Source organism: Sebastes fasciatus, chromosome 23 (genome assembly GCF_043250625.1).
Source record: "Sebastes fasciatus isolate fSebFas1 chromosome 23, fSebFas1.pri, whole genome shotgun sequence".
NCBI lineage: Eukaryota > Metazoa > Chordata > Actinopteri > Perciformes > Sebastidae > Sebastes > Sebastes fasciatus.
In genome coordinates this window covers 2,601,543-2,625,685 of record NC_133817.1, presented here as the reverse complement: position 1 = coordinate 2,625,685, position 24,143 = coordinate 2,601,543, and the positions used below count along the sequence as shown (strand labels likewise).

General features: G+C 43.1%; 2 protein-coding genes across 2 annotated transcripts in view; both read left to right on the top strand.

Annotated features, from left to right (window-relative positions):
• Positions 1 to 1,442: 1,442 nt before the first annotated feature.
• sult4a1 (sulfotransferase family 4A, member 1) lies at positions 1,443 to 15,494 on the top strand. The gene is made up of 7 exons (XM_074625792.1): positions 1,443 to 1,841; positions 6,973 to 7,103; positions 7,518 to 7,598; positions 7,762 to 7,888; positions 8,044 to 8,138; positions 10,347 to 10,485; positions 14,135 to 15,494. The coding sequence occupies exons 1-7, from the start codon at positions 1,673 to 1,675 to the stop codon at positions 14,245 to 14,247; spliced, it is 855 nt and encodes a 284-aa protein (XP_074481893.1). The 5' UTR covers positions 1,443 to 1,672; the 3' UTR covers positions 14,248 to 15,494.
• Positions 15,495 to 20,047: 4,553 nt separating this feature from the next.
• The window catches only part of efcab6 (EF-hand calcium binding domain 6), a 42,215-nt gene continuing 38,119 nt past the window's right edge, over positions 20,048 to 24,143 (top strand). The window contains exons 1-2 of the mRNA XM_074626021.1: positions 20,048 to 20,172; positions 20,346 to 20,536. Of these exons, the coding sequence (XP_074482122.1) occupies positions 20,058 to 20,172; positions 20,346 to 20,536 (306 nt within the window). The 5' untranslated portion in view covers positions 20,048 to 20,057. The remainder of the gene's footprint in view (positions 20,173 to 20,345; positions 20,537 to 24,143) is intronic.

Below are 24,143 nucleotides of genomic sequence, written 5' to 3'. Positions count from 1 at the left end.
AGTTTCTGCCATTCTTCTCTGCAGATCCTCTCAAGCTCTGTCAGGTTGGATGGGGACCGTCGGTGGACAGACATTTTCAGGTCTCTCCAGAGATGTTTGATTGGGTTCAAGTCAGGGCTCTGGCTGGGCCACTCAAGGACATTCACAGAGTTGTCCCTAAGCCACTCCTGCGTTGTTTTGGCTGTGTGCTTAGGGTCATTGTCCTGTTGGAAGGTTAACCTTCGGTCCAGTCTGAGGTCCTGAGCGCTCTGGACCAGGTTTTCATCAAGAATATCTCTGTACTTTGCTCCGTTCAGCTTTCCCTCAACCCTGACCAGTCACCCAGTACCTGCTGCTGAAAACCCCCCCAAAGCATGATGCTGCCACCACCGTGCTTCACCGTTGGGATGGTATTGGGCAGGTGATGAGCGGTGCCTGGTTTCCTCCAGACATAAAGCTTTGAATTGAGGACAAACAGTTCAATCTTGGTTTCATCAGACCAGAGAATCTTGTTTCTCACAGTCTGAGTGTCCTTTAGGTGCTTTTTTGCAAACTCCAAGCGGGCTTTCATGTCCATCTGGCCACTCTGCCATAAAGCCCAGATCGGTGGAGTGTTACAGTGATGGTTGTCCTACTGGAAGTTTCTCCCATCTCCACACAGGAGATAAATTTCATATATACCATCATTTTTTTAATTATCCAGTGTTAATGCTATCAGGTGACAAAAGGTGTGGTTTATTTATGAACTCTAAGATTTACGAGGGACCATAAATGCAACATATGTTTCTGTGAGTATGATTGGATGAATGCACGTCTGGCAACGCCCCTTTTCTACACAAGAGCCAATCAACAGCAAGTAGGGGTAGACGACACGTGTTGACGTCACAACACCCTTTAAAAATAAAAGAGAAAAGAAATAAAGCACAGAAACCCTCCTTTACTTCTGTTTTCTTCAGTTATTTGCAGATTTTTAACACCTGTTTAATATTTCCACTGCTTAGAAAACCTTTAGCTGATTATTGGTTATATATTAAAGTATTATATGTTATTAATTTATATACTGTATATACTGCTCATATTTTTATACTTCCTTCTATTTAAATGGTTCATATTTTGTTACACTTTGTTTAGCTCTTTTTTTACTGTGTTAGCTGATGCATCTTGTTTTTTGCACTATCCCCTTTGCTGCTGTACACTGCACATGTCCCCACTGCGGGACTAATAAAGGAATATCTGATCTGATCTTATGCATAGTGTTTCAATCAATATTGTGACTATTGTGAAAACATTTGATAACTGTTAACATGTAGAACACAAATACAAATTACCTCCATACATTTTTTTTTATCTAAATACGTGGAGAGGTTTTTGAGTGATGTTACAGTTGTCCCCGGTCTCCCCTACAGCAGCCTTGGTGATGGAGCGCGTAACTGTGTTCCTCTGCGGTCGCGCGCATCCTCGGCCGAGAGAGTGGTCCTGATGCTGCGAACTCGTGCTCGCGCATTACATCACTTCTCTCCTGCTTGATTGGTTGTAGGTCAACTCGTCGTGCAGCATCCGTTTCAAATCATCATCACCACCTTCACCACCATCATCATCATCAGCATCATCATCCTGCACGTTTGATTGAGCTCTTCGTGGGTGTGTGTGTGTCTTGTCTCTTTGCACTGGCGGCTCGTGTTTGTTTTGGAGGATGGCCGAGAGCGAGGCAGACACGCCGAGCACGCCCATCGAGTTCGAGAGCAAATACTTCGAGTTTGATGGAGTCCGACTGCCGCCCTTCTGCAGAGGGAAGATGGAGGAGATCAGCAACTTCTCCCTCAGAAGCAGCGACATCTGGATCGTCACCTACCCAAAGTCAGGTACACAAGACTCTCTGCGTCACCAGGGCTCTCCCTGTGTGTGTCTCCACGTTTATTGGCATTGCATGCTGCAGTGACTGTCTGCAGGCTTCCTCTTGTGATTATCAAAGTTTCATATATGCATAATAGCATATTTACAACCTGTTATCAGTCACAGGATTCATCTTATACAACACGCATCATTAAAGTTAAAAATCAGCACTGGGATTTATGCATCATCTCTGTTTATGTGCAGCAGATCTACATGTTATTATTATAGGCCTCCACACATTTATTGTCTGTGCTGCTGCAGCAGTGTCTGTCTGCAGGCTTCCTCTTGAGATTATCAAAGTTTCATACATGCATAATAGCATATTTGCAACCTGTTATCAGTCACAGGGTTCATCTTCCATCACAGGCATCATTAAAGTTAATAATCAGCACTGGGAGTTATCCATCATCTCTGTTTATAGTGCGCTTGTGCAGCAGATTTACATATTATTATAGGCCAGATCTGTGCCAACAAATGGAGTCAGAGTGCCTGATATATATATTTAGTGCATCAGGTTATAGCATGCACACACGTCAGAGCTGCAGGCCTTCCTGCATCAGCCACCATAAAAACACACGCGCTGTAAACAACTGCTGTTAATTTACAGCAGGATTTCAACAGTATTAACCTGTTATTGCTAAAAACAGTGCTTTACTGTTAATACAAAAGAAAACCTGTTAAATGACGCTCATAGGCCGTATTGCATTCTTAAAAAACAGGTTTACTGCAGATCAACTGTCTAAAGTATCATCAGTAACAGTTTCATGCAGTATTTGTTGAATTCTGGGACCTGATCTGCTCATGTGAGGCTTGTACATTGTACATGATTGTAAAATCAGTGAATTAGCTTTATTGTTCTTCATCACATGTTGTTCTGGTTTGCATTCTGTGCTTGTAGCCAGCTAGAGACACACATTTTGGGAAAAGTGTCAACAAGTCTATTATAGCCTTTTTCCTAACAAGTGCCTTTAATTGTATTTAGTGTGACTATTCCTATGTCTGTAACCTGCTAAGTCTATTCATCTAGGCAACAAATAATGTTGTAAAAAATACAACCTAAATAGTGCTTTAAAACAAATCAGTAAGATAATGTAAAAGAAAGGTGAAAAACAGCTTTATAATGTATCTTTAAACAGTAAATTAACTGTAAAATACTGTGAAATTAATGAAGTTCAAACTGTATTTTTCATTAACAGTACAAAGCTGTAAATGTCAGCGACAGTATAATAATGTTAATTTTACAGTAACATTAAGGCACGTTTACAACCTGTTATCAGTCACAGGGTTCATCTTACACAACACACATCATTAAAGTTAATAATTAGCACTGGGAGTTATCTAACATCTCTGGTTATAGTGCAGTAGATCTGCATGTTATTATTATAGGCCTCTATCAAGCTTTTATACTATCCCAGATCTGTGCCAACAAATGGAGTCAGAGTGCCTGATATATATATTCAGTGCATCAGGTTAAAGCATGCACACACGTCAGAGCTGCAGGCCTTCCTGCATCAGCCATCATAAAAACACGCGCGCTATCAGAGCCCAGATGGAAGTTGGTGTTTACATCCAGCTTGAATGGATGGAGGTGTCGTTGCGCAGCGCTGCAGCTGCAGCTGCAAGGCCGGCTCGCTGTGCAGGCTGCCTTGCTGTGCAGCTGTGCAGCTGGGGTGGGTCCGGTCATGTGACGGCCGGAGTCAGTGCATGCAGAAGGGCAGAGGGGAGTTTGATTATATATCTTGCTCTGTTTTTAGCATCTCAGTAGCACCTGTAGGCTACATAATGGAAGAAAGTCAATGCACAGTTAGTGATCATCAGCAGGACAATGATTGTTATGATTAATTGATTTAATTAAGTCATTTTACATACATCTTAATATATGATATATACATTTATATAGCCTACATCTTTGCACCAGTGTTACAAAAATGAATGCATCTCCATCCGTTTCCATTTCAAAACACACATCTAATATGTTTCCCAAACTGAAGTCTTAAAGGTCCCATATTGTAAAAAAATTGATTTTCATGTCTTTTATATTATAAAGCAGGTTTAAGTGCTTTATATAAATACTGTGAAACTATCAAAACGCTCAATATACGGAGAAATACACACAGCCCGTATTCAGAAATTGTGCGTTTGAAACAAGCCGTTAGGATTTCTGTCCATTTGTGATGTCACAAATATACAATATTTAGTCCATTACACGGTTTTAAACATAAACATTCTAAATGTGTCCCAGTTTATTTCCTGTTGCAGTGTATGTGAATAACATCAGCTGACAGGAAGTAAACATGGACCTAAAGCTGTTGCCTAGCAACAGAATTATGTTGCAATTCCGTTGAAATGCACTAAAACGGAGCGTTTCAGACAGAGGGTGAATACAGGTATATTCAGGCAGACAGTATGAGGAAAATAAAGGTGTTTTTTTTAACATTACAGCATGTAAACATGTTCTAGTAGAAACATAAAATAAAAGTATGAACCTGAAAATGAGCACGATATGGGACCTTTAATACTGCATGTCAGCTCGTGTGGATTCACGAAGACATTTATGTGCGTCTTTGCGAGTATAATTCATGCATCAGCTGGACTGTTTATAATATTAAATGAGCAAAACCATGATTAAAACCTTATTGAAACATAAAATGATTCAGGAAAATAAACATTTGTTAATGTGATCTCAACCCGGCCCGGTATCCCTCGATATTACGTAGAAGGAACGGCAGTAATATTCGATTTTTCTTTATAGATTCTTTAGAAGTATTTGATATATATTTAGAGAATTGCATTTTTATTTTCCACGGTCAACATGAGAGGTAGTGAGAGTCTAAATTAATCATGACTGTGTGTGTGCAGTTAGTGCGAGCGAGGCCTCTCTGGGTGGAACGGGAGGTTGCAGCACAAATCTGTGCTTGCAGGGCAAAAACCTAAACAGGAAGCAGCACGGTGTGTTACTCACGGGAGAGTTTGGCTCTATGCTGCTTTCTCTCACAGTATCATGTAACAGAACGAGTACAGCAGTACGATGCAACAACATCCTCTAACATCTGAATACAAATATACGATGCATTCATGCAATTAAACCCTCTTCGTTTACGCTGCATGCTGTCACTCATTAAACCCGATGACCCCTCCACTTTTTGGTCTAGTTTTTAAATCTCTTTATTTTTAGGCTTCTGGTTTTGTCTCAACATATACTTAAACTAAAGGCCTGGTCACACCAGAAATTCAGCGTTCAGCTGTACTTAGCAGTATCGGACCCGATACCCGACACTGGTATCGGTATCGGTGCATCCCTAGCCCAATGGATGCAGAAGATGATCCAGGTACTTTATCACTTGGCAGTCTAGCCATTTTGGCTTCATGCGCCATTGAGCAACCTCATAGGAATGAACGGAAGCCCGCCTCCAACGCTGTATCCAGTTCTCTTTATACACCCATGCATAGGACCCGTTGTCATGTTCCCATTATGTGCCATATAAATCTGGGGACAAAGGAATTACCCTGCCAGGTATAGCCGATCAAATGTGGAAGCAACAGTTGTTGTTGTTGACAAAATTGTGTAACTGGTTCGACATGAGAAGCTGATTTTGTCTGTCTGAGATCGAGGACATGCGGTTCCGAACATTACCAAGAATTTCGAATAATTTCAGTAAATCTCTTTTTTTTTCTTCTCATCTCAAAGAAAATACAACCGGACCCTTTCATGCTACGCAAAAGTTCATCAATTAACTGGTACAAATGAGAAATAAAGAGTTTTCTTTTAGAGCCGGAGAGCTGTATCAGGGAACTGACATCGATCTCGGTGACATGGTGTGTTTCACAGCCGGCATGTGGCCGGCCTGAGGCCACACAGAGACACATCATCGTCCTCTTATAACATCCAGTCCTGTTCTCGTAGCTCTTCTCTGCTGAACATGCTGGCATGATCTCAGGTTGATAGCTGATTAAGACACTAGCGATGAGTGGATCGTACCTTTCTCTCTGCTTAACGTAGCAGCGTTCTTCAGGTTGCACACGGTGCGTGATCGGCCTCCAGCCTTCATTTTGTGCAGCATTTTTCCAAATAAATAGCGTGTGGGATGTCAGATCGGACATTAGAGAACATCTGCACACCACAATGAATCACTGCAGGGACACCACAGATCGGCATGGCAACGAGTAAAACAGTGTTATGGTGAGAAAGACTCTGCATAAGAGCAGCAGGTTTAGGATTGAATCACAATACTGACTGAAACAGTGGGTTTAGTTGCATTGTGGGTAATGTAGGCAGCCAGTTTTGAAATAAGAAAGATGATAAATCTGGCTCTGCTGCATTGATTTTGAGTCTTTTGTTTTTTGCATGTATTTCTTGGGACCTGGAAGAAGTCCACTCTCCTTTTAGCTCTTTTTATTGGACAGTACATGAGGGGTGGTGAACTATGCAGCCAGACTTTCCACTTTCACATACAAAGAACCACCAGAAGTATGTTTGGCCCTTGTGTGATGCCAAGATGTTGAAACATTCTTTCAGCAAACTTTGCAACAGTTAGTTTGTCTTGTACATATTTTTATTAAAGCTGCAGTTGGTAACTTTTAGAAAAAATACTTTTTTTTATCATATTTGCTCAAACTGTCACGACATCCTGACAGTAGTGCATGAGACAGATAATCTGTGGATCTATTAACCGCCAACTTTATGCATTATCGAAGTACGAGTCAGGAAAGAGACGGATTGTGTCGATGTGCGTTTATAAAATAAATAAAGAGAGACTTTGGAAAAGTTTTTATGTTTTTAAACTACATTTTAGTCGTCAACGATTCAGCATGTTTGATATCGAAACTGTTAAGTGTTTAATGCCGGCGGTGCCATCTCGTCATGGTCTCGTCTTAGTCGTGTAAAAAAAGGTTGTTGAGTTGACGAACATATTTCGTCATGGTTTCAGTTAACGAAATTAAAATGCCATTAGGAGCACTAGGAGGAGGCAGATTTTTCCACAGATTATCTGTCTGATGCACTACAGTCAGGATACAGTGACAGTCTGCTGCATCTTTAAGTTCATCCCCTGTGTCCAACCTTGTCCTCTTCCTGTCCTCTGGCTGTCTCCTCTCTTATAGGCACCAGTCTACTTCAGGAGATCGTGTATCTGGTGAGTCAGGGAGCCGACCCGGACGAGATCGGCCTTATGAACATCGATGAACAGCTGCCGGTCTTAGAGTACCCCCAACCCGGCCTGGATATCATACAGGTAATGTTGTAGGACTGCAGGAGTTCTGGGTCTGTGGGGCATCTGGCAAAATAATGAATGACTCTGCATTGTCGTGGGTTTGCCTTTCGCTGGGTGCAGCAACATTACAACACACTTGTCTAGATGTGAAACATGAGAGGCCTCAATCTGACACCGACACAATGAAAACAAGACTAGCCTTGCTTTGCAATCACAAGGACTGTCTGTCCAAACAACAAGGTTGATTTGAAGGCTGATCACATACCGAGCCTCTGCTGGATATTTATATCTTTGGATTTGTCTTCTGGATGTAGTGTTTATCTGGAAGTTCTTAAACTCTTAACCTCGCCATCAACCATCGTCCAGGATGTGATGTTTTGAAGGAATCAAAAGCTGTAAACAAATAAAGTAATAACTTCCTTTGTGTTTCCACAGGAGCTGACCTCCCCTCGTCTGATCAAAAGCCATCTTCCCTATCGATTCCTCCCCACAGCCATGCACAACGGAGAGGCCAAGGTCAGTCCGCCGAGTCTGGACAGTACATGTACAGTAGCCATCATCGCATTAACATGCTAATTCAGAAATTCTGACTGTAATGAGAACTGTTGTGGTCCTCCTCCTCCTCCTCCTCCTCCTCCTCCTCCTCCTCCTCCTCCTCCTCCTCCTCCTCCTCCTCCAGGTGATCTACATGGCTCGTAACCCTAAGGACCTGGTGGTGTCCTACTACCAGTTCCACCGCTCTCTCAGGACCATGAGCTACCGGGGAACCTTCCAGGAGTTCTGCCGGCGCTTCATGAATGACAAGCGTAAGTATGTACAGTAGGTTACTGGAGGACTGGGACACTGGGACACTTCCATCTGGTCTGAAGTCAGTGACCTCCTGCACTGTTCTGTCTCCAGACTACTGTCAGTTCATCCAGCTGTCTCTCTCTCTCTCTCTCTCTCTCTCTCTCTCTCAAAGTGGGATATGGTTCCTGGTTTGAACACGTTCAGGAGTTTTGGGAACATCGTATGGACTCGAATGTCCTCTTCTTGAAATATGAAGACATGTACAAGGTAACATCATCACTGCCTCTTGTGCTGGTATTTAGGGGGGTCCAGGGGGTCTTTAGGGGGAGATAGCAGGTCAACAGTAGATGTCACATAGAAGTGGTGAACATCATCTGAAAGCTGAGAACCTGAAGATTAATTTGAGATACAGCTCAGCACTGTGGATCAAGTGTATCAGGGCTTAGAAGAACATTATGATAGAAGTATATGATGGTCAAGGGACCCCTTTGGAAATGGCCATGACAGTTTTTCCTCGCCAAAATTTAGCCCTTTGGAGCGTCATTTAACCTCCTTCAGGACACGCTAGTATGACATGGTTGGTACCGATGGATTCATCAGCTTTCCTAGTTTCATATGCTATTCATAAGCTATTTAAAAAGATTTATATTTTTAATACCTAGTAGCAAAATCGAACTAAATATTCGTGTTCAATCCATATTTGTTGGCGTTTAGCCTTTCAAAAACAACATTTTCACTGTGGTTAAAAACCTAGTATGACGTAGTTGTTACCGATGGATTCATCAGCTTTTCTAGTTTAAATTGGGTCTCCTCTGAGGTTAACCTGTATTTATACAGTGAAGTATAATACTAATATTAGAAGTGGGGAAAATGAAATGGAAAACTTCAGTAAAATCCTTAAAATAAGAAGTTAGTTTAAAGATGTTGCTGATTCTGCAAGCTGGCAAAGATCCTCAGACAAGGAGTTCCCAAGCTGAGGGGCCCTGAATGCAACCTTTGGTCACTGCCTTGACATCGGTAGAGACATGTACCACCCATACAAGTCAACACACTCGAACTAACTCCTCTTCCTACAGCCGTGACCTATTTTAACCTTCACTTCGATCCTCTAAAACCTCTTTTTCACACAATGTGGCAAACACATGCATCCTAATCTGTCTTCTGTACACAACAGTTTCTCCAGTCAAAGAACAGAAATCAATATTTGCCCTTTGCTTTGTCAAAAGTCCCCCTTTTACATTATCTGGAGTTATCACATTTACGAGGCCAAGACTCAAAACTCTCCTCTGTTTTCACAGATAAGAGCTTTTTCTTAGAATAGATTTCTTAGAACTGAAGGAAGAAGACAAACATTTCACTTTGCTTTTGTTGTTAAAAAACACAACTTCATTTTATAGATGAATAAAGAAACAATCCACTCTTTAATGTATGTCATTATAAACATATAAAACCACAATATCACTCTATATTTCAGCTGCTTGGCAGTAATGTTAGCCGACCAGACGAAGGTCTCTCCATGAATCAATGCTGATCCTAGTGTTGGCTTTTCGGAGGCTGAAGCAGGAAGAGAAACGTTATTGCCTCCCGACTGCGCCCGCAGGGAGACACAGGCACCCGGTCGGAGATGATAACGTTTCTCTCTGCGGAGCCCCGTCACTTCACAAGACACGGGAAACCTCTGTTGGTCTGGAGGAGCTGCAGCAGTTATTTCTTCACAAACGTCCACTGAACATTCACTAGATATTCTCAGAGCTAAACTAACTCTTCTGCAGTGTGGAGTGAGCAGCATGCACGTCTAGTAGAGGTGGAGCGAGACAGCGAGAACGCGCGCGCTGTGAGAGTGAAGACAAGCAGGCAGAGGAGGAGAGACACCGGCCACACGCGAGCGTGCATGTGATCCCGACCCGGTAGATTTATACCTGTAAAAAGTTACAAACAGTCCCTTTAAAGGGAGAAAGAGAGTTTTAGGTCAGTAATCTCTAACTGAACCTTTCTTGAACACACAAACAGGCATGTGTATATAACCCAGGGTTGTAAACTGATAGCCTACATATATATATATATATATTTAACTGTCCCCTAGAGGATGTGTTGTTCACACAGAGCTGTACATTTTGTCCTTACAGCTGTCGTATGTTCACAGCCAGCGGGTCTCACCTTTATGCTACATACAGTAGGTTGTGTAAGCGGAGGGAACTGAACTGTGTGTTCTCATCAGCTGTGGGTGGACAATCACTGCCTGGGTCTTACTTAAGAATTCAAGAGGGAGGGGGGGATGTTTTCTCGGTATTTGTGTGGAATTATTGATTTCATAAATGACATTCTTTATAACTCCCCACTCCACTCCTCTCCTCCCTTACCCTCCTCTCTCCTCCTCTCCTCCCTTACCCTCCACTCCACTCCTCTCCTCCCTTACCCTCCTTGCCCTCCACTCCTCTCCTCTCCTCCCTTGCCCTCCTCTCTCCTCCTCTCCAGGATCCGGCGATGTTGGTGGAACAGTTAGCCCGGTTCCTGGGGGTTTCCTGTGACAAGGCCCAGCTGGAGGGCATGGTGGAGAGCTGCAACCAGCTCATCGAGCAGTGCTCCAACTCAGAGGCGCTGTCCATCTGCAGGGGTGAGTGGGGGGGAGGAGGAGAAACACAAATCCTCTCGTCTGCTAACCAGGCACAGTCTCTGTCTCCCTGGGTGAACGTTTGTCGTAGCTGACACCGAGTAGCATCTCTAAAGCATTCGATTCACATCAAACCACTTTTATAAAACACTTTCTCTGCATCTCATGTTCTTCTACTTCAGTTCCTTCAGTTTATGATTTCACAGTTGGTGTCCCATGATCTTTGTAAAGCTTGTTGACGCTGTTTGATGTTTGTCCTAATATCAATGGGTTAATTATCAAAACTGCATTCTGTAAGGCCGTGCAGACTGACCCACTGACCATCTAAGTCAATCAGTTTCTTAATTCTTTTCAAGTTCCCGAAGTATCGTAGCAAAAACACCAAAAAAATAATATATGGTGCACCTTTACAAAGGTAGTTCTCAAGCTGTCAGCTGTATATTCTAATGAGCCTGTATGTGACGTAGGAAGGGGAGACACATCTGAATCAAAGACTACAGAAGCAAAGAGGTGAAACTCTGATGCCTTTTTGACAACATTTGCTAGATGGCGCTGCAGTAGCGCTGCCGCCATTTTGGACTGAAAACGCCAATGAGTCTGTGGGTGTGGATGTATAAAGAGACGTCTGTAAATCAGAGGATCATATTTTTTTTAAGGTAAATCAACTTCCCATTAGGAACACTTAAATATCCCTCATTTAAACCATGATGTCCTGAAAGTAAAATTAGCTAATATCTGAATCCAGAGTTATTTTCCTCGTCATAACGAACGTGCATCAGACGCTGCACGCTCTGCCAGCTTCCTGCTAGTTGTAATAATGGATATTATGCAGCTAAAAGTTTAATAAATAAATAAGTAAATAGTTATAATAGTATGCATATTTATAATATATTCATTGTTCAACACAGGCCATTTCAGTAGAGACATTAAATATGACAATAGAATAGAAATAATTTAGTTTTACTTTTGTACGTCACTTTGTAGGCGGACGTTTTACTGGCGTCGCTGGTAGTCGCTTTCAGTCCAAAATGGCGGAGGCGTAGCTCTGCTGCTGGGCGCTGACGTTGCAATGGAACGAATAATTTACTTTCACTTCTTAGCGATAGCCTGGGTTGTCTTATTGCACAGTTGTGGGTTGGTAGGAACTCCAGATACCGAGATAAAAAGGGAGTTTTGATGATAGACTTATCATGAAAAACTCCCTTTTTATCCCATTTAATGGCCGTAATAAAAATGTCATCTTCAATTAAGTGGTATAACAGCATTGTGAAGGTGCGGAGAAAATGTAGGTTATAATATAAGTTTAAAAACAAGTCGACAACTCTCGACTTGCATACAGTGAAATATATTGTAGTCGGTGTACAAATACAGCAAACAAGAAACAGAACAAGAAACAGAACAAGGGAAACTTAAGTCAGAGTTCAGATTTCCATGAATACTGTAAAAGTGCAACAAATGCAATTTGCTGGAAGACGGGATATAAAGAGTGCATAGAGTTTAATATCTGTCCTCAAGGAGGAGATTCTGTTCCACAGTAGCTGCATAGATAACACAAACAAGTAAGACATACAGAAGTAAATGAACTATACACTCAGAGGAGAGAGGAGGACGCTGAGAGGAGAGAAAGCTCGATGTAGTTCCTCTCTCAGAGCCGTGATGATGATGATGTCATGGTATCGACTGAGCTACCAGAGCTCCTCTTACAAAGCTATTTAAAGTCCAGATAGAGAGCTAGAGAAAGAATTAATCACATATAATACAAGTCATCTTTTGCTTTGGAATCGGCTGTAAAGCTGTAGGGATCGATGAGATGCTGTGGATGAGAAGTTATCTTGATATGATGGCGTGTTAGGGTCATTGTAGGTCAAAACACTTTTTTTACAGAGCCAATTCAACTCTGAATTTCTGAGATTAAAGTCCTAAATTTACGAGAAAAAAACCCTTCTGCGATTAAAGTAGAGTTATTATGGTAAAGATGGCCTCTTAGTGAGGCGAAGGTCCTGAAAGATGCATATACACTTAATTCTTTCATGTTCTTTCTGTGTGTCGACACTTTAGTCTTTTTCACATGTGTCTGTCATTATATCTAAAAGTGCAAAGTCAACTGGAGTTAAAGCTTCAGATTTTTTAAGACGTTTTATCTAAAATGCCTCTTCAGTTCACGTCATTAAAGGCAGGTGGCGGGGTCAGTGATCTTGAGAAACCAGCTAGAGTGTGGCGGTACTGATTCCCCAGACCTCAGCTGATCATCCACATAAAAATACAAAAAAATGCCTCCTCAATAATAATTATTATGAACAAATATTGTTTTTTATTTTTCCTTTAAAGTTTCCCCAAATGAAATAGACCAAAAGAAACGGGTATAAAGGGGTTTCAGGGAAAATCAACATAACAAAGTAAGGCCTGCACCTAACCGTCCCGATGCAGGTAACCTGACTGAAGGGAGTTTATTTTGGTCGACACTCTCTCAATCAGCAAAACACACAAAAAGAGCACAGGAACCTCCAAAGGGCCTAAAATAGACCAGAGTTTCTGGCTCATCTGATAATAGATGTTGCAGTTAGTGAAGGAGGGATCAGAATCAGACACTGGGGGTGCAGTTTCCCTCCTCTCTTTAAGCCCAACAGAAAGGGGGCGTCGTCACACCCTGATTGGCCGAGAGGGGATCCACCAAGCTGCTCTCAACTAGCATTTAAGATCCAACAGGTGAACTGAATCAGCCTCCAATCACTCAGTGATTCAACCAATTAAAAGGGGCATTAAAATGAAATAAAAATTATATCCAATAAAATAAAAAAAAACACTATTTATTTATATGATTCATTATTTCAAAACATCCTCTAAATAATTTATTCAATATATTACACTTTAGGCTTCAATAATTATCTACATCAGTTATGGGATCTTCAAATTCTGTCCATGAAGGTTTCGTCACACTCAGTTTGAGATGATTATAGCACCACCATGTGGCTGCAGGTTGCATCTACACCACAGATTACACTCCAGCTGTATAGTCTGATATCAACCTGCAGGCCCAGTCTGTCTGTCTTAACCCTCATGGAGACGTCTTTCATGTTTATTCCCTAATTTGTCATAATTTTATATCTATAAGTTATGTTTATGTCACCATTCCTATTTTGATTTTGATGTTTATGATTTCTGTCATCTGTTTTCTGTTTGTTTTTTCAGTTTCCCATCTTATTCTTTTTTCTTTTAGTGCATGGAAGTCTGCTGTCTGCTGTGCTATAGGCTTAACACACAGCTCTCAGTGTGATCTGTCTCACACACACGCCTCAGCAGGTGAGTCGGAGTCGGAGCCGCGGCAGGGCAGCTCAAACTGTCAGATAAATCATCAGAACTCACGCAGGTTTTATTTTACATTCACGCCGAAGAGTAACGGCGTCGTAACTCCTGAGCGGGGCTACATAAAGACCGGCGCTACGGAAGCAGTTTGAGGGGATCCTGCGCCCTTATTTTGATTTATTTACTGAGTTAGAAACAGGAAATCCGGACGGGACTCCGCCTGTAAATGAAGAATTAACCTGATGTGTCAGCACGTTTTGGCTGTTGAATCAGTGTCAGGTACATCAGATACTCTTTCGTGTTACTAATATCTGACATTCCTCCCTGTCCCTGTGCATCCCGCCTGCAGGTCGTGCGGGTCTGTGGAAGGACGTCTTCACGGTGTCCATGAATGAAAAGTTCGACGCGGTGTACAGACAGAAGATGGGCAAGTCCGACCTGACCTTTGACTTCTGCCTGTGAGGAGCACAGACCCTCCTCTGTACTCCCCCCACCCCACTGATCTACTCCAGTAAACACTCCTACGTCTCCATTCATTCTCGGATTACACTGCAAGACTTTTCCCAGAATGCACTCTGTCTCAAGTCTCAAGTCAACAAAACATCCCGCCCCTTGTGGACTGATCAAATCCAGATTTATTAGGAATCAATAGTGAACCAAACCTCCCTGAAACCCCCTACCTCCACAGTGTGTTCCCACTGCTGTGTGTGTATATGTGTATATATACTAACCAGGGTTCGACCGATATGGGTTTTTAAAGGCCGATAATGACAACACTGAGCTGAAGTACTGGTCAATATTTATATTCCAAATCTCACAAAACAGGGATTCAAGTCACGTGCAGATATTTGTGGCTGAAATACACGAAAAATCAAAAAGCCTGCCGTCATAGAGTTGAGACGCGAACGTTGTTCAAATGGGGATAACGGCATTCATTGTGTTGCGCTCATTCGCCCCACCCTGGGATCAGACCCAGGACATGCTGGAGGGTTATAACTCCTATCTGGCCTGGGAACACATTGAGAAACCCCTCGGAGAAGCTGGAGGAAGTAGCCACGGAGAGATGTGTACTGAGGAGTGGTGAAAAAGCTGCTGGGCGATCTCATATATTTTTTTTTTACTTGGTTGTCGAGGTAGTCGTCGCGATGTCTGTCGTACATTGTCGGGTGTTGAGAAGGGATAGTCCGAAAAATGTCCCATCGCACCGAAAAAAGCCCGTTTGTCCGTTCAACTGAAAACATACAGCGATTGTTCCAAGGCCCCAGAAAATACACACTCTCCGTGCAATAAAAACAGAAGTATATGGATAATTAATATGCATTACTATGCAAGCATTCATAAGAACCCACAAAATCAGTTTATATAAATTTCTGTGCAAATTTTTGGGATGAAAATCCATGCTTGGTGTGAAACTTATTTTATAGTTGTACGTAGCGCAGAGCCGACGCTGTAGAAGACGCAGGCGGCCTCTTCTGAGCATTTAGACTTGTGTGCTGGTGTCTGTGTCGCTCTGCAATTACACTGCCAAAACGCTAGTTGGCGGTGGAGTTTCTATGCCAATATTATGTTGAACAACAGTTACTGAAATTACTGCAATGCAGAAAAGACATCGGAGGAGACGGTGTGTACGACCGTTGAACCGATTGAGGCAGAAGGAGGGTGGATTTTAATGTGCTTGTCCGGCAAATGCGTAGGAAGAAATGTGATGTCACCAAATGGACCAATCACAGTCTGCGTCACCGTGATGTGTAGTTACATTTCTGGGGAGCTGCAAGTCAGGCTATGGCATATGCGTCGATCACGTTGGTGATCACGTTGGTGCTCCGGTGCGAAAGCTTCACTTTGACTTGTTTTTTGCGGTGTTGATCAGCCACAAATATCTGTTACGTAGCCTGAGTGATTCTCTCTGATGTTTCTGGTCGTCAGGAGGATAAGCCCTCTGAAACATTGACACCATCACGAGACACTAAACCTCCACAGAGAGGCTAATGAAGCAGTTTTATTAGAGGCTAGTAGCTCTATAGGTCAGACCACACACACACCTGTTTATTGGTGAGGAGACTGGAATACATCACTGCCTGTAAGAGAGGAATTAACTCAGCTGTTGGAAAGACTCATACAGTCTCCTGTTATGGTGATTATATTACAACTCTAATATCTGCCCTTTAATCAATGTCACCCCCGACGTATCGGTCCAACCCTGAAACTGAGTGCATTAGCAGTTGTCTCGATGCAGCGGTGGCTCAAAGCCAGGTAGACGCATGGAAGAGGAACCCGTAGGAGGTGAAGCCAAACCTGCAGAGAAGAAGAAGAAGAAGAAGCCGATCACGCCTAAATCGGTCCAGCAGCTCGGCGTCACAGCTGTGGAGATCGTTGTGTGAGATGATCATTGTCCTTTATTTGCTCAAAGTGCTGCAGAGGTTTCAGCCTCCATCACTTTGACCGTCTGAGCTTTATGTGTGTGTGGATGCACGAGTGTGTGTTTGAGAGAGAGAGAGAGAGATCTGTCTCGTCAGTTTCCAGACTGACTTTGACATTAAATTCAAGGATGTGTAACTTTGGCGCCCCTCAGTGGTAATATCAAAGACAGAAGACACCGATAGTCACTGGAGTTTTCTCCTTAATCTAAAACAAAAGGTTTATGCCACCAGGATAATTAGAAAGATGCTCTAAATCACATACAAATTCTACCTTGCTTGAGATTTTAACTGCTATTTTTGTATACAAACATTACGGTTACATTTTCAGCATTTGAGACTAATGAAATTAATTTTAACTCCACCAATTTCCACTAAAACATCTTCTAGTAGAAACCCCAGTATGCACCTTAAAAAAGCATAATAGGTCGTCTTTAATACAGTTTTGTTGCCACATACATGCATCTCCGTTAGCCAGATCACAGATCTGATTACAATCCGTCTCCAGTTTCCCGGCTACATGCAAATCAGGGTCGGCTCTACTCAGTCCAGAGAGGTGGTGGTGATGCACCTGAACTCTTACCAGCTGAAAAACACCAGAAGAGGAGACATTTTCTTCCCGTCACATTCGTCTAGGAGAGACGGATGTATTCACAGCTATTAAAACATCTCAAACCAACCAGACTTCATATTACCACTGATGGGCGAACAGAGACATTCCTCTCTTCCTCTCTGTTTTCTCAGACATGTCAGGTTTTTGGCTGCAGGAGAGGAGAGAGAGCAGAGTATTATTAACCCCTAAACCAGCATTAACTATGTTCTGTATTCTGCTACTCACTGTAGTGTCACGACTAGTCATCGACTATTAACCTGAGGCATCACCTACTAGTCATCGACTATTAACCTGAGACATCACCTACTAGTCATCGACTATTAACCTGAGGCGTCACCTTCTAGTCATCGACTATTAACCTGAGGCATCACCTACTAGCCATCGACTATTAACCTGAGGCATCACCTACTAGTCATCGACTATTAACCTGAGGCATCACCTTCTAGTCATCGACTATTAACCTGAGGCATCACCTACTAGCCATCGACTATTAACCTGAGGCATCACCTACTAGTCATCGACTATTAACCTGAGGCTTCACCTACTAGTCATCGACTATTAACCTGAGGCATCACCTACTAGTCATCGACTATTAACCTGAGGCATCACCTACTAGCCATCGACTATTAACCTGAGGCATCACCTACTAGTCATCGACTATTAACCTGAGGCATCACCTACTAGTCATCGACTATTAACCTGAGGCATCACCTACTAGTCATCGACTATTAACCTGAGGCATCACCTACTAGTCATCGACTATTAACCTGAGGCATCACCTACTAGTCATCGACTATTAACCTGAGGCATCACCTACTAGTCATCGACTATTAACCTGAGGCATCACCTACTAGTCATCGACTATTAACCTGAGGCATCACCTACTAGCCATCGACTATTAACCTGAGGCATCACCTACTAGCCATCGACTATTAACCTGAGGCATCACCTACTAGCCATCGACTATTAACCTGAGGCATCACCTACTAGTCATCGACTATTAACCTGAGGCATCACCTACTAGCCATCGACTATTAACCTGAGGCATCACCTACTAGTCATCGACTATTAACCTGAGGCATCACCTACTAGCCATCGACTATTAACCTGAGGCATCACCTACTAGTCATCGACTATTAACCTGAGGCATCACCTACTAGCCATCGACTATTAACCTGAGGCATCACCTACTAGTCATCGACTATTAACCTGAGGCATCACCTACTAGCCATCGACTATTAACCTGAGGCATCACCTACTAGCCATCGACTATTAACCTGAGGCATCACCTACTAGCCATCGACTATTAACCTGAGGCATCACCTACTAGTCATCGACTATTAACCTGAGGCATCACCTACTAGTCATCGACTATTAACCTGAGGCATCACCTACTAGCCATCGACTATTAACCTGAGGCATCACCTACTAGTCATCGACTATTAACCTGAGGCATCACCTACTAGCCATCGACTATTAACCTGAGGCATCACCTACTAGTCATCGACTATTAACCTGAGGCATCACCTACTAGCCATCGACTATTAACCTGAGGCATCACCTACTAGTCATCGACTATTAACCTGAGGCATCACCTACTAGCCATCGACTATTAACCTGAGGCATCACCTACTAGTCATCGACTATTAACCTGAGGCATCACCTACTAGTCATCGACTATTAACCTGAGGCATCACCTACTAGTCATCGACTATTAACCTGAGGCATCACCTACTAGTCATCGACTATTAACCTGAGGCATCACCTACTAGTCATCGACTATTAACCTGAGGCATCACCTACTAGCCATCGACTATTAACCTGAGGCATCACCTACTAGTCATCGACTATTAACCTGAGGCATCACCTCTAACCAGTCCAGCACCTCCCCCCCATGTTGCCACAGTAGTTTCCCGTCCCTGCGCTCTACCAGACACTCGTGAATGTCTTTTATTGTGTGGATGTAAAACCTCGGCACACACTCGTCACGCCGCCTCTTTTTTACGGCCGCCCGTTCTCTCCTCCTCCTCTCATTGTCCTTTCTTTCTCTCCGTCACTCTGTTTACAGCCGTTGGCAAGGCTTCAGCTGCCCATCTCCACGTTTATGGTTTGTTTGGGTTGTTTTTATACAGTACATGCCTCTGTCTCTGTTTCCTGGGCGTGTCTTGCGTTGTATTTTACATGCTTTGCTTGCTGGTTTATTAATAAAGTCGTGTCTTCAGGCAATATTTGATGACTCTTGTTTTCTTTCTTTTAACTCTTCAGTGTCTGAAGTTCTTTGTTCTTAACATCTGTCTGTAGACACTCATCAGGTGGCACATGAACAGACATCATTTTTAAGACAAAAAAAATGACTCGCACACTGCAGTTTCGTCCCCACTTTGTTTATTCCACAAGGACAGGATTTAACACACCCAACACATTTGGTCTGGTATAAACAATAGGCTACCCTGAAAAGAAGTAATCCTTATTGGTAGACTGGTATCAAGGGTCAGCAACCTTTACTATCAAAAGAGCCATTTTATGCAAAAAATAAAAATAAATAAATCTGTCTGGATCCGCAAAACATGTGATCATTGTGATGAAGGTAACACAGTTTATAGTCTAAGTATATAGTATATAAGTCTAATGCAGTGAGGGCCAAAGAGACAATGTACGACGGAGTATTAGGGCCACATTGAGGGAAAACACATCTGAGATTTACAGAATAAAGTCAGAATATTACGAGAATAAAGTCGCAACTTTAAGAGAAAAAAAGTCGTAATATTACAAGAATAAAGTCATAACCTTACGAGAAAAAAAGAAAATGACACGTAGAATATTTTTATTATATTTTATTATAATATGACTTTATTCAAAAAATCTCAGATTATTTTTTTTCCCTCAAAAGTCGTAATAATAAGTAACTAAATACTCAGTTAAAGTAATTGTGTTTCAGTTAATGTACTTTCCACCACTGTGTTTTTTTTTAGTTGCCTTCATTAAATATCTGTCTTGAACATTTAGGAGGAAAGTATTCATTGTTTCTTTGCGTCCATGGTGACGGATTACTTGGTTTGATAATAGCGAGCTGAGGCAACAAAACCAGACTGAGAGGTTGAATACAATCTGAGAGAGAGAGTGAGAGAGAGAGAGAGAGATCATGTTCATGTGTTAACTAGCAACCACAGTCACTACCCCGTGTCGTTTATCAGCCTCCTGCCTCTCTCTCTCTCCACACACACACACCAGTTTCTCCCTGTATGGCCAAGCTGCTGCCTCTCCAGCCCAGACTGGGACGACTGGTCATCGGCCGGCGGCCCCACACTGCTCCGGCCACGATCACCACACACTCAGGATGGATCCACACAGGCAGATGTAAGTAGTTTTTCCAGTTTCCTCTGCTGCATTTGCCTATTTTGTACGCAGAACTTTACTCAGTTGGGTCTGCAGGATGATGTGGCGATGCAGGAAGGTGTATATATATGACCACCTCCTGTGAAACTTTCTCTAAAGTAGCTTCAAAGTGGCATTTAATGTTTCATCCTCAGTCCAGCCGGGCCGGCAGCTCACCCTGGAGCAGGCGGAGCCTCTGATCCACGGCAGACTGGCGAGCATCAGGTCGGCCCTCGTGGCGTTGGACCCCGGCGGTACGGGGCTGGTGAGCAGAGAGGAGTTCAGACAAGTCCTGAAGAACCTGCTGACTGTCGGCCAGAACCAGCTGGACGCCGTCCTCGACGAGGTGAGAGAGTGGGGACACTAACTTTCCTCTCTGTCCACCACACTGAGGTCAGAGGTCTTCAGCAAAAGGTGGCTGCTTCAGTTAGGTTCACTCATCTCCTTCTGTGAGGTCCTTATTGTAAACAGCGTTAAACAGCAGTAATCTGAAACTAACCAAAGCTGGATCTGACCAAGCTTCTGGCAGATAGTTGACTTTTCTGTAGTGTAAAGACTGCTGCTTCAAACACTGACCAGCACTACAACAACACACTCCCTAAGCAATGTGTGTGCACACCAAGGGACCTTAAACCTGCATTCTCTCTAACAGCCAGCAGGGGGCGACTCCTCTGGTTGCTAAAAGAACTCTGATTGTATAGAAGTCTATGAGAAAATGAGCCTACTTCTCATTTCATTCATTACCTCAGTAAACATTGTAAACATGAGTTTATGGTCTCAATCGCTGGTTTCAAGTCTTCTTCAATACAGCATGATGTTCATTTAGTAAATGATGGTCCCATTTAGAGTCACATAGACTGAGGTTACGTTTAAAAAAAAACAATGGTCTCACTACAATGAAATGTCTCCTATGGGGATTAACATCATCACACATGAATACAGTTGGACTCATTGGATCCACAAGAGTCTCAGCTTTACAGTGATACCCAATTCATGTAATTCAAAGACTGTTTAGGGACCCCAGTGTGCAGAAATATTCAAAATACATTATTTTAGAATAGGCGAAAATAACACTTTTATACAGCATGTGATTATCAAAACGTTTTCATTCACATATCTTGAGGTCAGAGGTCAAGGGACGTCATTTAGCCTCCTTCCCGACGAGCTAGCACAGCTCCCCGTGGGTCTCAGTGGGTTAAAGGACTGACCTTTCAAAAGGTCTGACCCTGATGTCTGACTCTTCTACTCTGACCTCCCAAAGTAAAACCACTTCCAGTTTGAGCGGATGGTATCTGGGCATCACTTGGTTATAAGATGTGAATGAAATGTGTCTTACATTTCCCTCCAAAATGATGTGTTGTCATGAGAGGCATCCTCCACAAGATGGCGGTAGAAGATACATTAAAATCTCTTCCAGGCGGCTGACATTGACAAACGATGCTGCTCGGCCGTGGAGACGCTGTGGAGACTGGTCAGAGGAGAAGTGAATCCAGCAGCTGTTGAAGCAGACGCTATTTGTTTGCACCTCTGTTGCGTTCGCTGGCATCACTTTCTCCCTCTGATCCAGCCCACTGACTTATTCTTTATATGTTTTATTCCATACATTTCCTCAGCATGCCAGAAAATGAAGGAATACATATTTTTTTTCGTCCGGGCTGTGAAAGCTGAGGTGATGATGTAGGACACTGGAAGTCGTCACTCTGCATCAACGAAGGCCTAATGAGAGCCTCGTATCACCATCCTCTCTGGCATTGATCAATCGAGCGTGCACGTGTGTGTGTGTGTGTGTTTGGGGTCCGTGCATGTCGGCGTAATCCCCCCCCCCTCTCTCCCTTCATCTTCATCTGTGTGTCACTCTGCTACGCCACCGTAATCGTCTCCACTGTTCCTCTTTGTTCCGTCTCGGCGCTCACGCCTGACAGTTTGACTGCCTGTCTTTCCCACACAGATTTCCTCCCATAATATCAGCACTTTGTGTCTTCCACCCCCCCCCACCTCCACCACCTCCACCACCACCACCTCCACCACCACCCTCCCAATACACAACCCAACCCCCCCCTCCCACTCACCGTCTTATTCATTAAAGACACTGTGTGTGTGTGGGTGAGTGTGCTTTCTGGAGAGTTGTGGAAAGTTTACTTTAAAGGACTATCAGCGGAGGAGCAGCTGCTGTTCTGGTGACATTCTGATGTGGAAGTTGCTTCGTGCTCGGGGGAGCGAGATGCCACGAGCAGCCCGACAACCCCCCACACTCTTCTTCTTTATGTATCTATGTGGTCTCATGCATCAAGATCTTTTAGCGTTAAATATTGATCAGTTATTAAAGGTGCATTATCTGGGCCTGTGGAAGTAAAAGTCGACTGAATAATTAGAGCTTAACGGGGAGGGGGGGAGAAGGAGGAAGGAGGGAGGGAGGAGGGTCGATGACAAAAAGACAATCACAGCCGACAAATCGGATGAAGGAGAAGAAGCCGGAGTGACAGACAGACAGACAGACAGACTCATGCAGGGAAACAAGACAGAGAAAATCCACCGCATCACGAGAGCTCAAGCTCCGTCTCCTCCCTCCATGAATATCTTTTTATTCTGTGTTTATTCAGAGTGATTAGAACTTTAACGTTGCAGCATCCTACCTTTTCTATTTGGGAACACACTCTGCAATTTAAAGCCTAAATTTAAACCCACATGTTTAAGGATGCACCGATACCGGATCGGATATCGTGCCGATACTGACTCAAATAGCTCGGATATCAGTGACAATGGGGCCGATCCGATCTTTTGTTTAAGTCAAGAATGATCCCAGTCACTTCCACACAGTGAGGCATACAGCTTATTAATTAAATACTGGTATCAGATCGGTACTCGGTATCTTAAAGGGGACATATCATGAAAAACTCACTTTCTCAGTGCTTGTGCTCCGTTTGGGTATCTGGAGTTCCTCCCAACCCACAAACTGTGAATTAAAACAACCCAGTCAGTTTTTTTTGTGGGCTGTCTAGATCAGAAAACATGTGATTCAACAAGCCATTCAGATGTGGCTCCCCTTCCTATGTCACATGCAGACTCATTAGAATATATCAACCACAGCTTGATAACTACCTTTGCAAAGGACAAAGAGTTTAGAAGCAAAGAGATGGAACTCTGGTGTTTCAGCTGCTGCTTTGGACTGAACACGCTTATTATATTTATAATATTTTATTGTGCAACACAGGCCATTTGGGTAGAATACGACAATAGAATAGAAATAATGTTGTTTCACTTTTGTACGACGGACGTTTTATTGGCGTCCGTTAGTCGCTTTCAGTCCAAAATGGTGGAAGCGTAGCTCTGCTGCAATGGAACGAACAATTGACTTTCACTTTCACTTCTTGGCGATATACGTTCTTTGGCAAAGGTGCACCCTATTTTTTTCACAAGCCAATCAGAGCAGACTTCTCTTAAAGAGACAGGAGCTAAAACGGAGCGTTTCAGACAGAAGGTGAATACAGGTATATTCAGACGGACAGGATGAGAAACATAATGTGTTTTTTGATCATTAAAGCATGAAAACATGTTTTAGTAGAAACCCAAAATACAAATATGAACATGAAAATGAGCACGATATGTCCCCTTTAAGGACCTACTAGTGGGTGTAGCAGGCCCACATCTATGAGGCTGATAACGCCCATTTAATGGCCTGATAACAGTCTGATCGGCTGGATATACACACACCACCTGTGACGTAGCAGCAGAGCGCGCCCTGAAGACCAGCAGCTATGTCTTTAACCTATAGATGATGACTTTGTCCAGACATCAAAACATGTCCTATGGCCTCCGCCCTCCATGTCACCTTCAGCCTCAAACTGAACTGCAGGTGTAACAACGCCGTCCCAGGTATATAGAGCACGGAGAGCACCCCCCTCCAACCTGTGTGTTACGCTCCGTGGCCGCTGATAGCAGTGATAATTGGACGG

Excerpts from the sequence above, each read along its gene's own strand:
- sult4a1 (XM_074625792.1), top strand. The coding sequence starts at position 1,673 with ATGGCCGAGAGCGAGGCAGACACGCCGAGCACGCCCATCGAGTTCGAG. Across the intron at positions 1,842-6,972 it reads CGTCACCTACCCAAAGTCAG|GCACCAGTCTACTTCAGGAG; the intron begins GTACACAAGACT and ends CCTCTCTTATAG. Across the intron at positions 8,139-10,346 it reads AATATGAAGACATGTACAAG|GATCCGGCGATGTTGGTGGA; the intron begins GTAACATCATCA and ends CCTCCTCTCCAG.